General features: G+C 38.9%; 1 protein-coding gene across 9 annotated transcripts in view; it reads right to left on the reverse strand.

The window, feature by feature from the left end:
* Window positions 1-15,819, reverse strand: part of SHTN1 (shootin 1) — a 101,830-nt gene that overhangs the window by 19,793 nt on the left and 66,218 nt on the right. For 8 of the 9 annotated variants that reach the window (XM_082407839.1, XM_082407840.1, XM_082407835.1 and 5 more), the window contains 3 exons: window positions 9,976-10,085; window positions 6,448-6,501; window positions 1,156-1,276 (listed from right to left, as the gene is read on the reverse strand). In XM_082407839.1, coding sequence (XP_082263965.1) covers window positions 1,156-1,276; window positions 6,448-6,501; window positions 9,976-10,085 — 285 coding nt within the window. The remainder of the gene's footprint in view (window positions 1-1,155; window positions 1,277-6,447; window positions 6,502-9,975; window positions 10,086-15,819) is intronic. The other variant, XM_082407843.1, reaches the window with a different exon arrangement.

A 15,819-nucleotide genomic window follows, 5' to 3' on the forward strand; every position in this document is an offset into this window, starting at 1 on the left:
AAAACTGAATGGCTAATTTTTTTTTTTAAAGAAGGGCACAAAGTCTTCATCTTTTTATAAAAACGGTTTGGCTGGTATTATGCTGCTTCTGGTTCAAGGAACCAATTTACTCCACTGAGTAAATCCCTGTATGAAAGCTAGAGCTTGATTATCAAAAACCCAAATCCTTAATATTCTAGCAATTTAAACCTGATAGACAGGACGACAATGCAAATTTAAACTGTTACGATAGACTAATTGGAGTTGACTGAACAGAGTCTAAAAGATTCAGTACATTAGCTGTGGTTGCTATTAATTTTAGTTTAGGGTAGTTTTTCAAAAGCAGCCTCCTGGCAACAAGGGGAAAACCTCATAAAGGTTTCTGCTAATTCCCATGATCAAGCTGATGGAAAAAAAACTGAAGACATACAAAGTGAGTTCTGAAACACACTTTGAAGTCTAATACATGCATATCATGATACCAATGCAAACTGTGATCTCAAGATGCTCAGATGGTCATTTACAGTTGATGACAGAGCTGGACTTTCTCATTCACTTGATTCACAGGCAGGGACAATAAACTAAATGGATATGAAAAATAAAGACGATTTCTTTGCATTTGTAACTGATTTGTAATTACGACCATTATTACTAACTATTGTGTTCTTTGTGCCAGGCACGGTGCTAAGCACTTTTTATATATTGAAATATACTGACTTAATCCTTAGAATAATCCTATGAGGTGGTGCTTTTATTATCCTCATTTTATAGATGAAGAAACTGAGGCACAGAGAGGTTGAGTAATTTGCTTAAAGCGCAAGCAGTAAACTGCAAAGCTAGGATTCAAACTCATGCCTTCTGGTTCCGGAGCCTTTACTCAATGCTACATTGTTGCCAAAGTCCATCCCGGATGTCTTTACCAAAGGGCATCTTGCATTAAGCAAACAAGATCCATAAAAGCCTGATTCCCTACAAATAAATAAACATACCAATAAATAAAAATAAATAAGCACTCTTATGAGATACCCATAAGTACCTTTGCCATCCAATACTTCTCATTCACATAAAAAAAATTTAATAATAATTTTAAAAAGATCATTTTATGTTAAAAAGACACTTAAAGGAAGATGCTTCAGAGAGGAAGAGTAGAACCGTGGAAAATTCAAACCAGCTTACTACTGCTATCTGCTTCTGTTGTCAACTTTCTGCGACGCAAAATCCTTTCTAACTCAGTTTCACTGTTTTCAATGTGAAGGGATTTTAAGCTTCTTGAACTAGTGGATTTGTTAAGTGTCCCCTAAAGTGAAAACAAAACAAAAACAAAAACAAAAAGGTTAATGTCTTAATACAATACACAAAAGAATATAAAAGTCAAACCACCAAAACATTACCAGAATTTGAATGGAATTAGGAACTAAAATGAATTTGCTATATATGTATTTTTAATGTGCATATCTTTAACACATAGTGTTGGATCATTTAAGAAGATGCTACTGATGATGTAAGATGTTAGCTTATGTAGCAAAAGAACAGCACAAGAATACCTCTTGATGGGCTAACTATATGAAATTCAGTGGTGGGAAGGTACTTGCACATCGATGATTAAGATTCTGATGTGTGTTGGTCGACCACGCAGAGAAGAAAACAGATATACTGAACTCACCTTAGAAGGTTATCTTGACATGGCAGCCATGAGTTACTGACCCAAATCCTTGCGGCACTGAAAAATGTGGCCGATTCTTCAGAGAGAATGACCCTGGCCGCACACCTGGTGACAAGGCGTGCTGCCGAAGGAAGCACATAACGCTCTCCAGCGGCCTAACCCAGGAGGTGCTGCGCTGAGCACACCTCGCTTCTCTGTGAAAGAGCAAAGGCTACAGTCTACAGGGAGGCAAGGAAGGGCCGGCGCCGTAATCCCACACTCCTGAACAGAGGAGGCAGTGAATGAATGGATTACTCAGGACCCGGAAGACACTGAAGGAAACAAGAGATGCCATAAAGCTGTGCTCCTGCTGAAAGGCGTATTGACTTTCAAGAGGACAGAGGAAGACCCAGGCAGTGCTCCTCTGCCCTGGCTCCTCTAGGAAGTATGTTATGGAGGGAGAGCTACAGTTTTCTATCTCCATTACCAGTCAAGTGTTTGTACAGAACACTGGGTGATGCACTTCTTCGTAGATTTAAGGGGTAAGGATTTAGCGCCCCACCATTACAAGTGGTCCATTTTCTTTTCTAAGAAATGCCCACTATTTCTTTGAAAGAGCCCTCCTCAGCTGTGCCACAGGCTTAGGGGGGAATAAAAACCCAGTTGAACCACAATCTTTTGATCAGAGAAAATCAGAACCTCAAGTCAGGTATAACTTGCCAGACTTCATGCCAGAGTCGGAAGGCAGCCTTTGTTCACCAAGGCTAACAAATAGGCCAGCCTTTGTCATTTCAGCTCACTATGGGCTTGCCTTAATCCTGCTCCCTGCCCCCTGCCAACTTCCTGAACGATTCTAAGAATCCTACTAGCTAAAATGGTAACTCATGTTTCTTCTTTAACCTATAAAACAAAAAAAGTAGCTTGTAAAATTAGGTAGTTACAAATCTCACATGATATAGGTTATTATGTTGTTTCGGTTAGAAAGGTGTTTTTCTCCCTAACTGCACAAAGTTATAGAAAAGCAGTCTGTTGTCGGGAAAACTGACTAACAAGATTAGGAGACTATATTCCTCTGCTGTCAGCTAGCTAACCAAAACTGATGTGTAAAATTCTTAAGGCTCATATTTTAATCAGGCATCTGATACTTTCCCCCTGGAAGAACCTCTTTCTGCTTTGGATTTATTGCAAAAATTCATAAAATACATTAAAGGAAAATCATATTACACGTAACACTATAATAGCTTATTTTATAATTTAAAAAATTAGATGATTTCTTTATTTAACAGTTAACAATGCAGATCTGTACCCACTCATCAAAGAGTTATATTAGTAAGGTAGGATTGACACTGATAAGGTAACGAAAACAGAACTAAAACCAATTCAGATAAAAAAATTTTAATGTATTAGAAAAACTATTCCCAAATCATTTGTGTTTATAATTTTTAAAAAGTTCTATCATTTGTAAACAGAAAAACTTATGGCCCTTACTATTAAAATCACTCAAACTACCAGATTGTTTGAATATCAAGGACATTCTGTGTGATCTTCCCAATGGCTAGAGTTAATTTAAGAAAAAGATATGTGTCTGTGTATGTGTGTATGTACATGTACATACACATATACCTTCCAAGGGTATCTTTTATTGAAGAATTTATCTTTCACAAGATTCTCTATTTTTGTTTGGATAACCACATTACTTCCCCAAACTCCTGACTGTGGTGAGCTATCCTCTCATCACACCTGATACTGAAGGAATTCATTTTCCAAGTTCTAATCCTTGAATTCCCAACTTTTTTCTCCATTCACTGACTGAGGCGGTTGACTAGGTTAGTATATGAGCAAACTTTAAATATGGAGGCAATTATGCAGAAAAGGTTTCTGCATGGATCTCAACTGACGTGATAAAGGAGCTCAGCTAATAAAGTACCAAGACTGTCTTAATTATCTACTTATATTATAATAATAATATTAGAGAAATCACAAATTACCACGTGGTACATACAATTCCTTCACTTCACAGAAAAGAGAATCCTATAAATCAGTGATCCTCAGGGTTTTGGGCCAGGTCCCACAGTAAGTCAGTGATAGGGCTGGACCGTGAACTTAACTTTTCTAATTTCTATTTCTACTTCAAACCGCTTTCATCATTTAACAGTCTTAATCCCCATGTTAGTTAAATGTTCATAATACCAATAACTCTAATTGTCAGGGAGCAAAATTAACTATTCAACAATTCCTGGGTAATTTGAAAAACTGAAGATGTTCAAAAAAGACCTAAAAGTGAATTTTTAAAAAGTTGTTCTTGTCTCTTTGATTTAGAGGCAACGGAACTTGAGAAGAGACTTTCTGATAAATTTCTGTTGATTTATTCTTTGGAAATGGCCATTTCCACTTAGAGTGGCTTTTAAATGGCTGGTGTGGCTCAAGAGGTTTGCGAAACCTAAAAAAAAAAAGAAACCCTTGTGTGACTACGAGAAATAGCTATATATTTTTTATCCACAAAATACACAACTTTAAAAATTAAGTGTAAATAGACTTGGAAAAATAAGTTCAGTCAATATTGAGACTTTAAAAATTGGCTTGAAAAGTGTACAACTCAAAAGACAGTGAGGTTTTCCAACTCCCCCAAACACGAGATGTGTTTCCTACCCATGTGCTAAGTTTCAGCGGTAGGCTTACAACTCAGGTCACTTTCATTGCAGCAAAAACACCCCCAAGCTGAGTTCATTCCTGATTTCTGTTTTGCAGTAGAACTGAACACAGTGCTTCTTGGTTTCTTGGCATCTCTTGGTACAGGTGCTCACTTTCCACGTCAGTACACAATCTGTAGACTTTTTATGTTCTTTTCATGTTTGTTTCTCACATGCCACAACTGTGAGGTTCGTGTCTTGTGCTTTGCTGGGTACTAAATTTTGATAATCCTAATAGTCTGAACTCCAGCAAGAAGCACCAAGTGCCCCATCTGATAGGGGCTTCCTTTCTCTCCTAAAAGAAGCTGTATGGTTTCTTGGCCCCAAGTGACTGGTAGTTACAAGTGATCCATCATCCCTCAAAGGAAACGTCTGTGGTAGTAGTGGAAAGTTGCCATTTGGCAAAGAAAAGTAGGGGAGAGCATCATGAGTTCCACTTTTAAAAAATTTAATGCAAAGAATAACAGCTATTAGTGATACACATTAATGCCATGTAAGGTAGAGAAATCTAACGATAAATCCAGGACAAAAGAGGATGGGGGCAATTTGAAGAAAAGAAAGATGTTTTGACAATTTTTATCATTTGTAAATTATTCCACAAAAATCTGTTCACAAATTTCTCTCCTTGAAGTGGCACAAAACTATAGTGAGTATGATGTATAGTGAACATGATCTTTAAAAGCAATGCTGTGATTTTCAGTAAACTTGCTACCAACCAGCATTATCAGGAAGTGGGATATCTTGGGTAATCAAATATCATATGTATCTCACGTAGATGTCTGATTTTTTCAAATAAACCCGGTTTAAAAAACAAACTGAGGGAAGTTTACTCTTGCACTGAGGTTCAGGACTATAACCCTAGAAGCTCCTAATGCCCCTGGGGGCATCTTCATGAACAAAAATTAGCATTACACTGTAGAGACAACAAAAAGGACTGTCATAGGGCATTCTCCTTAACACAACACTGGCTAACAAAATTTTCTCACCAAAGAATCCATTAGATAATAACCACATACTTTTTCCATGGTTTTAATACTTTATTCTGTAGGTAGACCACTACTGTTAGCCAGTGCTACATACCTCTCTGTAGTATTAATTCCACTCACCTAAAAACTATAGCAAACTAATTAAGCCACTCCGAGTTAGGTCTACTGTTTCATGCTTGATGAAAATAATTTTGTTTACCACAATTATGTGGATGTCTGCATGCAATGCATAATTAGCACAGTAACAACGAACATGGGAATATTAGCTCTACCTCCGCCCCCATGTTTGTTGACTTACTGTGCATAATAACTGGTATTGAGACTGTAACAAGATCTGAGAATAAAGCTCTTAGTATCCAAAACATTTTCTAAGTGAGGCATTTGTCTCCGACAGAAACTGTTGGACAGGGCAGTACTCATTTATTTTGTTGGCAAAAGCTCATACTTTGGAAAGAAGAAATATGACTAGAGATGGGCATTAAGCATGCTCTCTAATGGATGTGAATTACTTTTAGAAAATGAAATTCGTAACATAAAGAAAGGAACTTCTATTATCCAAATTTATCATGACTTTTCAAAACTGTGAGAAAAGCAGACTGTGACTCTGATGCTCACATATTTGGGGAGAAGCTCTGATTTATATTTAGGTGCCAAGAATTCCACTTTCATGCCCCGAAGTTAAGCAGTATCCATGTGAGAGACTACTATACAAGATACTATCACCGACTGCATTTACCGTAGATTTACTTATAAATAAATCTACTGTAAGCTATGTATAGATTTACTTATAACATTATTTACTAGACTTATATTTATAATACATCTACTATATAAGTATGTACTGATCCTCACATCTGGCCAGACACTTTATCTTCAAGATGTAATACAAGTATTGGAGAACAAGAACAGGAAACAATGATTTGGGGGAAAGTGTACCCATTCTTTTAGAATAGAAACACCAGAGTATTGATACATTATTAACACACCCAGAGGAGGAGTCCACAGCACAATCAAGTAAACTATCAAAAGTAATGAGGCTTACTGTAAATGGAAATAAAATATATCAAAACCAATTATTCATAACAGTAGATTTTAAAAATAGTCTTCCATTTTCCCAGTAACTAAATAATAAACTGAGATCTATTCTTACCAGTATTCCTTTTAGTTCATTCACTGCACTTTCAGAGCCTTTTGAAGATTCTGGCTACAATTGTAAAAAGAAGAAAAATGACTGAGTAATTCAGTTTTAAGATACCCAACAAAGATTTTTACATGGCAAAGTGTTGGTAGCTTATATTGACTATATTTTTTAACATTAGGTCTACGTCTTACAGTTAGGAAAAAATATTAGACATGCTAGTGCTCTCAAGGGGCAGTTAAATAGAAAATTAGAGGTAAGAGTCAAGCTACCATCTTCTACACATCGTTTTGTTACCTATTATCATATGTAGAAAAGATTTGGTAAACATTAAATTTCAAAGATTTAATTCCAAATTATTCAGAACATTTTACAATAAATTCTTCTCCACTCTCACTGCTGGACTTGAGCCAGCAAGCGAGGACTAGGAAGGCAGCAGTGCAGAGCAGAAAGCAAGCAACAGGGCAGAAAACCTCTCTCAGCTCCGTTAGCTCCAGGCCAAGGCCAGCCTACAGAGGGCTGGCACGTCTAGTTTCATGAATTTCACAACAGGGATCAGCAAAGAACCCAGATTACAAGAGAAATGTTAGCATCACCAGCTATCAGAGCAGTAAAAGACCTCAGAGGGCGTGCAGTCCAAGTACTTCATCTTACTTGTGAGGAAAGTTACACTTTGAGGAATTCTGTATTTGAGTCAGGTGTCTCGATTACAAGCCCAGTTCTCATCTGGCTACACCACGAACAAAATAATTTGAAATGAAATTCTGGGTGATACCTGCCTGCCCCATAATACCACAGTCTCTGTGGACCCCTCAATGAAAAGATGGCTGAAAAAAACCCTCTGATCTTCCCTGTACCACTTCCTTTCACAAAGGAGATGAAGAGAAAACCTGCAAGACACAGTGAAAGGAATCACTCAGGCCTCTCATTCCTAGAAAAGAGGCAAGGCTAATCTCTCATCAAGAGATGGGAGGTGGGGCTTCCCTGGTGGCGAAGTGGTTGATAATCTGCCTGCCAATGCAGGGGACATGGGTTCGAGCCCTGGTCTGGGAAGATCCCACATGCTGCGGAGCAACTAGGCCCGTGAGCCACAACTACTGAGCCTGCGCGTCTGGAGCCTGTGCTCCGCAACAAGAGAGGCCACGATAGTGAGAGGCCCGCGCACCGCGATGAAGAGTGGCCCCCACTTGCCACAATTAGAGAAAGCCCTCGCACAGAAACGAAGACCCAACACAGCCATAAATAAATAAATAAACAAATAAATTTATAAAAAAAAGAGATGGGAGGTGATTAATGGCAACCTATAATTCTTTCCTCTCAAAAGGTAATAAAAGATCCTATTCCAATTTTAAAAAACGTACAGTTAGAAAAAGTGAGAGAGAGAGAGAGGTTTGCTGCTCATGTACAAATTAGACTACGGTGTTCAACGTTCATAGCCTCGGTTTTCTGTGAAATACACATGCCATCAGTGGCAGTCACAAGTGCCAGTCAAAAGCTTTAAGACACTAATTTTAACCACACCAGCACCAGCACCAACATCAAGGAATTTAGTAATACGCAGTTAAATTAGTACTCTCAAGGCAGGCTTGACTTCTGTAGGTAAGCTGTTCGGTGACATGTTACGACTTCTGAACAAACACCCTGCCTAAAGGCATACTCAAAAGTGCCGCTATGCCACTCAAGTTGCCCTCCGACTGCACAAGCCTTTTCAAAGCCTGGACTGCATACTCTCATAACTGGTGACATTTCAGGAAAGTACTGATGGTACTAGGGGAAGAAGTCTGCACTGAGGCAGGCAGTGACCATTTGTTTTAAAGGTTACTGACCAGGTCAGTCACCACTGTATCTACACAGTTTTAATGATTACCAGCAAAACAAAACAAAACAAAACAGTTGTCCACTGATCCTTGTTCAGCTGTCCTCCAGATTTTATTAAATTTTTTATTTAATGAATAGACATTAAATAATGTGTAACTATTGAAAGAGTCACGGCAAGAAAAAGGACAAAGTGATATACCGAAAATGAAAGTACATACAGAACACTGATCGCTTACGATTTAAGAAGTTTTCAAAATTTTTCTTTCTAAACTAGTTTTGTTTCTTTTACGACACTGCGTTTTTCTCTAGTAATAATTTGGTTTTGCTATTCTTTCCAAACTAGTTGTGACATGAAAGCCATAAAAATGTATTCTTTTCTAAGGTTCTACTTAGACCCTACATTTTAAAGTGGTTTCACATTTTACTCCATTTGACCCTAACAATAACCGTGTGAGCCAGAGAGGGTATTTTATGGAGAAGAAGCCCGGGAAGCTGGGTGATAGTGCAGGGACCCGACTCCAACAATAGTGCTCTTCACTCACTCACCAGACACTGGCACTGAAAGAGCTGCGCCCAACTATCTACACGCTCAGCTTCTCGTCCAGTTCTACATTCTGCCCATTTGCTTTCAGAGCTCTAGCACAAGACTGAATTACTCTCCACAGCTGGCCGAAGCTTCCATTTCACTAGATGTGAATCTTCTCTTGGAGTGGAATGCTCGTTCCCTCTTCCCAACCCCCTTTCCCTGGACAGCCCACACCACGGCCCTTCCTGCCTTGTCCAGTTATCTTGTCTGCCTGTGACAAAGTGGCAACTTTAAAAGCCCAGCAGAATTTCTAGTGAACAGTCATGACACTCAGGGACACTGAAGTAGCTGAAGAAGGGCATCCTTGAGAGTAAGAAAGGACCATAAAGTTTGGTTTAAAAGAAGAGGAAGAAGAAAGAGAACCAATCTGCTGATACCTTATTAGAGTGAGGAAAGAAAAAACATTTTTCAAGAAAAATGTCAAAAACTCTACTATTGAGTCTATTTAAATGGGACAGATATACAAGGGGAAGGGAGAAGTTCTGAACTAGACGCTAGGTACTTCCACAGATCCTGGAGCTCACTGTGGTCTAGCTTAGAAGACAGCTGATGATACAGATACACAAGTTTCTCCTTGAAGTGACCTGGAATAGGTCTGTGAAATTAATGGAAACAATCTTGTAAACCGCACTATTTTTCAAAAGTTGTCTTAGGTCTGCTACGGTATATGATGTGATCCCCACACTCCAATTCCCCTCCCCCACGCACTAAAACAAGCCTTGGGAAGGCAAGGATCTTTGTGTCTTGTTTACTGCTTTATTCCTAGTGCCTAAAACAGTACCTGGCACATAGTAGATACGCAATAAATACTTGTTGCATTATACACAAGAACCAGGAATTGACGAAAATAAAGGGCATGCTAATTGTTACTTGTTTGGTATAACAGTTCATATCAATGTCCCTCTCAAGGAGATGGCAGCACCCTGCAGCCACAGGACTTACTTTCTGTAGTGACCTAGGTTTCCTATGGGTCAGAGTCCTTCTGAAAAGTGCTTATATGAAGCAAAGGCTTTTACGACACATTAGCCTTAACCTAAGATTTGACAGTCAATTCTGATGTAGCTTTCATCAGATTTCAAAATTTTACATTAAAAAAAAGAAACATCAGGGGAAAAAAGCATTTAGTCATTCCATACCTTTGCCTTGGGTCTAGCTGTCTGATTAACTGGTCTGAGATGAACTCCCTTTTTAATCCTGTCCATCATCTCTTCAACTGCTTGCCTCTTCAGGTCTGTGACTTCTTCAGCTATTCAAAGAACACACACATAAATCATCTTATGTTACAAGAAAACTACTTCCTATTTCTGGTGACTTAGAAAGACTGCACTATGTAATTAACCACAGTCATTTTTCAGACAGAGTCACAAAACACCAATAATTTACTAAGGTTAACAGCTCCCAGGTAGCAATAGTTTTTTAATAAAAATCTTTTAATAAGAGATTTGCTTTGAGAAATAAGAGTTATAAAATTTAAGGTCTAATTTGTAGCTTGGAAATCAATATTAGCTCATCTATGTTAAACAAAGTACATTTTGTTCCATGTGTCAGCATAATAATAGACCTGAATTTCTCCAGGTCTTTAAAAACCTAATTTTGTACCTAACTCCAAATAATCATTCACTTTTGTCTCAAAGATGTTTTTGTAACTTATAGTACAACCTATGTCAAAGAAATCCAACCAAAGGAGGAATAACTATCAAAAAGCCCCTTTGAAAATAAAAGATCAAAGAGATCTTTTTACCTGTTGGAAGAAATCCACAGTCAAAAGATGAGCAGCAAATAGATAAAATCTATTTTTAAATTGCCATCTTTTGTTTAGGAATCACATGGGAAGGAAACATTTAAGCAAACCTTTTTCAAGTCTTTTAAAATTGTCAAGGTTAAAAGAAAACATACAACAGAAATGACTGCAGTTAAGTAATTAAATTTGATAAAAAATTTCAACTGTCTATTGTTTAATCTTTACACTCTTTGGCTGCAAAAACAATAAAGCTGTTGAAATATGTATCAACTAGATGAATGCCAACTGAGGTGAGCTGAGACCTGTTGATCAGAAGAGTGAAATTTGTCTCTTGCACAACAGCTTGACCAAAAGCACCAAATCATTCTGGAACATTTATCACCATTAATGCAGCTCTAGATCTTGTGTTTACCTCCAGCTAACTCACTGTATCCAATACATTCAAGCGTAAATATCTCATAAAGATCCTCCAACTAGCATCTTTAACGGACTCCACATCGTGGGGCAGGCATATGGTAGGCACTCAGCAAGCATCTACCTACTGACTGACTTGTTAAAGTTCGAGCTTTAAATGGCTATCAATAGTTTTACTATTTGAGCAGAAATAATTAAACCTCAAAAGGATGGCTTCTAAATGGAGGCAATCACAACTATATCCCCCAGCTAATTCACAGTCATGTCAGGCTTTGCGCTAGGGAGGCCAAAATTATGGCTTCTTTTACTGCTATATGGCAGACTTCACTCTAACGCTGGGTAGCTTCTTATACATGCCGAGGGGAGCAACTTAGAGAATCCAGAAGGTTCCATCATCCTCCACTCTGCAACATCACAGTGATGGGATCACAGCTATATTCATCATATAACCTAGGTTTTCTGGTACAGTCCTGATTTCAAATAGTGTTGTCATCCTCAGAAGCCACTGAAATGCTGGGAATTCAAATTTCTCAATATCCAAACAGCATTTTTCAGTTCCAGAAGTCAAAAGAGTATCTTTTGTGAAGCAACATGGGAGACATGGCACCAAGGTCAGAACTCATCCACCAATAAACGAAAAGACAACAAAACTGTGGGTTGATCAACTATGTGCCCTTAAGCAGTATTTTCTAAGGCAGCCTCTGCTGATGGCTCACAAACATCAACAAGGGGACAGACAAGAAAATTACTATGAACAGAGATTCATTCATTCATTCATTCACCAACTCACTTATTCAATATCTGAACACCTATTATGCACTACATGGTACTTTTGCTGACCGTTTTCAAAATCAGAGGAAATAAGACCCAGATCTGTCATTCAAGCACCTGGTATGGGTATGGAATTTATTCCTGGGAATTTAAAAAAATCTTCAAAACACATTTGATTTTCAGAAAGGCTGCCATTTTGAGTAAGACTTGGGAAGAGCTGCATGGCAACAGGAACACCGCCTACAAACAGATTAGCACTCTGTAAGGAACGACTAAAACTCAATTAAATGCACAAAACAAAAACTAATTAAGGCAGACAGATGGAGAATTATGGTCAACACCATTCAAGTCTGCTGCGCATCTAACGTAACAGGAATTTAAAGTAGTTTCTTATTTTTGCTTGCCAGAATCATAGTGATAATTCAGAGAAGTGCCACTATCTGTATTGTGTGCAGATTATAAACCAGGCTCACAAAATTTGCTCAGTCTTTTTCAAACGTAAAGGCTTAATTGGTCTTAAGGAAAAGAAATCACTCTTATCAGATTCCCTACTCAGGCACAACACAGGGGCAATGGCTAGGTTAGCTACACAAGCTTTCTCTCTCACCCACCCTGTTTTTGAACTAGCAAAATGCAAGCTATACGAACTTCTGAACTATTAAGCAGTTCTAATAAATCTGCAAGAATCACCTACAGAGAGCTCATGGTATGTTTTGTAATTCTTTTCTGCAATCACGCAGTTGGTAATTGTCTCACAAAAGCATGTAATCAGGGGGACAATAGAAATATGCAGGATACTGGAGATTAAGGAAAAGGGACAAATGAAGACAAGGGGTCTAATGTTATTGAACTGCCACAGGAAAATAAAATCAAATGTTCTTTGAGTTAGTGCTTCCAGGTCAGTCTTGGATCAGAAAGCTACATGTAATTAATTGAGGCTTAAATTTTAAGACCCACTTGAAAAATAAGTTAGTTCCTCAAAAAAAAAAAAAAAAAGACCCACAGACAAAACCATCACCTTATTGCTCAATAAAACCTTTTGTTATTACCTAGAGGAAACTAAAATGAATTTTTAAATGCCACAGGTTTACTTTTCTCTTTCAATAACATTTTTAAAAAGGCATTAAAAAAAAATCTTATGGCACCGTGATGCACAAAATTTCTAAAGAACATATTATGGTTGAATAAGCTTGGATTTGACCTACAGTCATAAAGTTAAGAAAATTTCCTTAACTACAATGATCACAAGAGCCTGCTGAATGAGGACTTCTGCCCTTCAGGGTGGTTGGTAACATGCCTTTTTTTTTTTTTTTTAGGTAACATTTTGAATATTTTCTATGTTATGGGCACTACTCTAAATGCTTTACATGTTGTGAGACTCATAATTCTCAAAACAACTCTATGAAATAGGAACTATTATTCCCATTCTACAGATTAGCAAACTGAGGTAAGAAAATATCAACAAATTAATGACCTAAATATATGATAAACAGCAGGCATACCTCTCAAATCTCAGAACTTGTCCAATAAATGCATTCTTATCAAAATTAGGGTTATTAACTGCAAAGTATGTAATGATTTCTTGTGTTTAGATCTTAAAACTACTTCTAAAATATTTCAAAGACCTTCCCTACAATCAAGCTTTTTTTTTTTTCTTCTTTCTTTTTTTTTAAATTTTATTTAGTTAGTTAGTTAGTTATGGCTGTGTTGGGTCTTCGTTTCTATGCGAGGGCTTTCTCCAGTTGCGGCAAGTGGGGGCCACTCTTCATCGCGGTGCGCGGGCCTCTCACTATCGCGGCCTCTCTTGTTGCGGAGCACAGGCTCCAGTCGCGCAGGCTCAGCAGTTGTGGCTCACGGGCCTAGTTGCTCCACGGCATGTGGGATCTTCCCAGACCAGGGCTCAAACCCGTGTCCCCTGCATTGGCAGGCAGATTCTCAACCACTGAGCCACCAGGGAAGCCCCCAATCAAGCTTTTTAAGAGTCATAACCCAGCAATAAAAGTTTCTCCATTCATAAGCTCTGAAAAACATACCAACTGTATAGCAAAAGCCATCATACGATGCTAATATAAGAAAACACTGTGATAGTGGGACTGGTTCCTATGTTATAAATGCAAACTCCAAAGTGTCTCAGAAGACCCCAGTATCGATGCTCTACATTCATTCATCATGCCTTTAATCACTGTTGATCCATTCGACAACTATTTTTTAGTGTGAATGATTAACAAAACACTATAAACTACCTTGCCAGACAGAGCAAAGTATGGCTATGGTACCTATCATTTACGGCAGTATGATTTTAGGGTGGCCCCAGTTTAAAAATCTCCTGAGCAACCTCTGTGTCTGTAACTACTTAGATTCCCAAAGTAACAATTCAGTAGCTCAAGGATGAGGGGGAAAATGCTGCCACATTTCATGAATTGTAAATGAAATATCATTTTCATAAGGAAAACTGCATGGTTTCTAATACTGGGAGAGTTAAGAAGTTCTAGAACACATCTTTTTAAATTTAAGGATGCTGTTGAGGTTGATAAGCTAATCATGTAATTTACTGAGAAGGGGAATTTATTTTATTCTGACTGCCTTCCTGACCCTCTAAGACTTAACCAATTTTCCCAAAACAAGATCGAAACAAACAAAATTTTAATCTTAATTACAGTGTCAGGGAAGGCTTACAGCCAGGAACCCAAGAGCAGGGCTGCCCTGCAAATCACCCAGGGCAGGACTTCTAAATCCCGCAGGCCTTGGCAAAGCAGAATTTGCCTTTTAGCTGCAGTACAAGGGGCTGTAGGAGGCAGGGGCAGAAAGTCAGTTCATACAGATGATAAAATCAAACAGCTTTCGTGTGTAATGGTGCTGCAAGGTTCTTGCTAAGAAGAAAAGACCAAGTCTGAACTTTGATTCATTCAATAGGCGTGAAAGCTGTGGGAGGCTGCAGAGAGAAGTAAACCCTCACAGAGCCTGCAATCTGTTTGGGAGAGAGGGGGAGAGATGTGGAAATAACCCCAACACCAGAGCAGAGGCTGGGGGGTGGGACATTAAATCCTCACAGTAACAAAATTTGAAGTAAACTGCTATAGCAACACACAGTAATGAGCCATTCATTCTGGATTATTAATACTCATAAATAAAGGAAGAGGAGGAAGAGCCTGGGAACACACCAGACAATATGCTGAAACCTGAATGGGAGACATGGAATTAGAACAGTACCTTGCTAGAGGAAGGGCAGGAGGGCAATTCTGGAATGAGGAAAGACAGGAACAAATGCACAGGAGGCTTAGACGTTAAGGGGCCAGCCATAAGGTGAGACAGATGTAATGAGAAATGAGGCTAGAGTAAAGGCAGAGAACCATCTCTAAGCAGACAGGGTATGAGATTCTATTCTGAGGCAGGGAGAAGCACAGAAATGGGATAAGATGTAGGACAACATAATGAGACCTGGCGTCTGAGAACACGGCACTGCAGAGGTATGAAAATGGCTGGGGCGGGGCAAGGAGACCCAGAGGCAGGAAAAGGGGGCCAAGAAGTTTGCACCCATCTGGGCTTGAACCAGGCTAACCTACCATGCTCCAGAAGTAAAACAGGTTGAACAAACATTGCTGAGTTTAATTTGGGTTCTACGGTCCTCAGGCATAAAGGCCCAAGATCTGGGGCCAGCATTTCAAGCTTCTGCTCTCAGTGTGGGCCCACATCAAACTGCCCACAGCTCTGTGCACTGACTCTGCACCTACCCACCCGGGGCCTCTGCTCAGCAGGAAACCTCCTCTCTCTCCATCCCCATCTCTTCCTATTATCCTCAGCTTCTCCCTCTCCAAAGAATCACAGGGTCCTATGAATTTTACCTCCCTAAACAGCTCCTGAATTTATCCATTTCTTTCTCTCTCTACGGCTACCACCCGCATCTCAGCCCCATCAACATTCACCTGAATGAGTGCAACAGTCTTCCCTCATCCACTCTCATTCCTGTACAGTCTGTTCTCTGTTCTCTCCCTGCAGCCAGTGTAATTTTTTACAAAGGACAAATCTCATCATGTTACACTCCTACTTAAACTTC

The sequence above is a fragment of the Balaenoptera borealis genome (assembly GCF_965194805.1).
Source record: "Balaenoptera borealis genome assembly, chromosome: 10".
Taxonomy (NCBI): domain Eukaryota; kingdom Metazoa; phylum Chordata; class Mammalia; order Artiodactyla; family Balaenopteridae; genus Balaenoptera; species Balaenoptera borealis.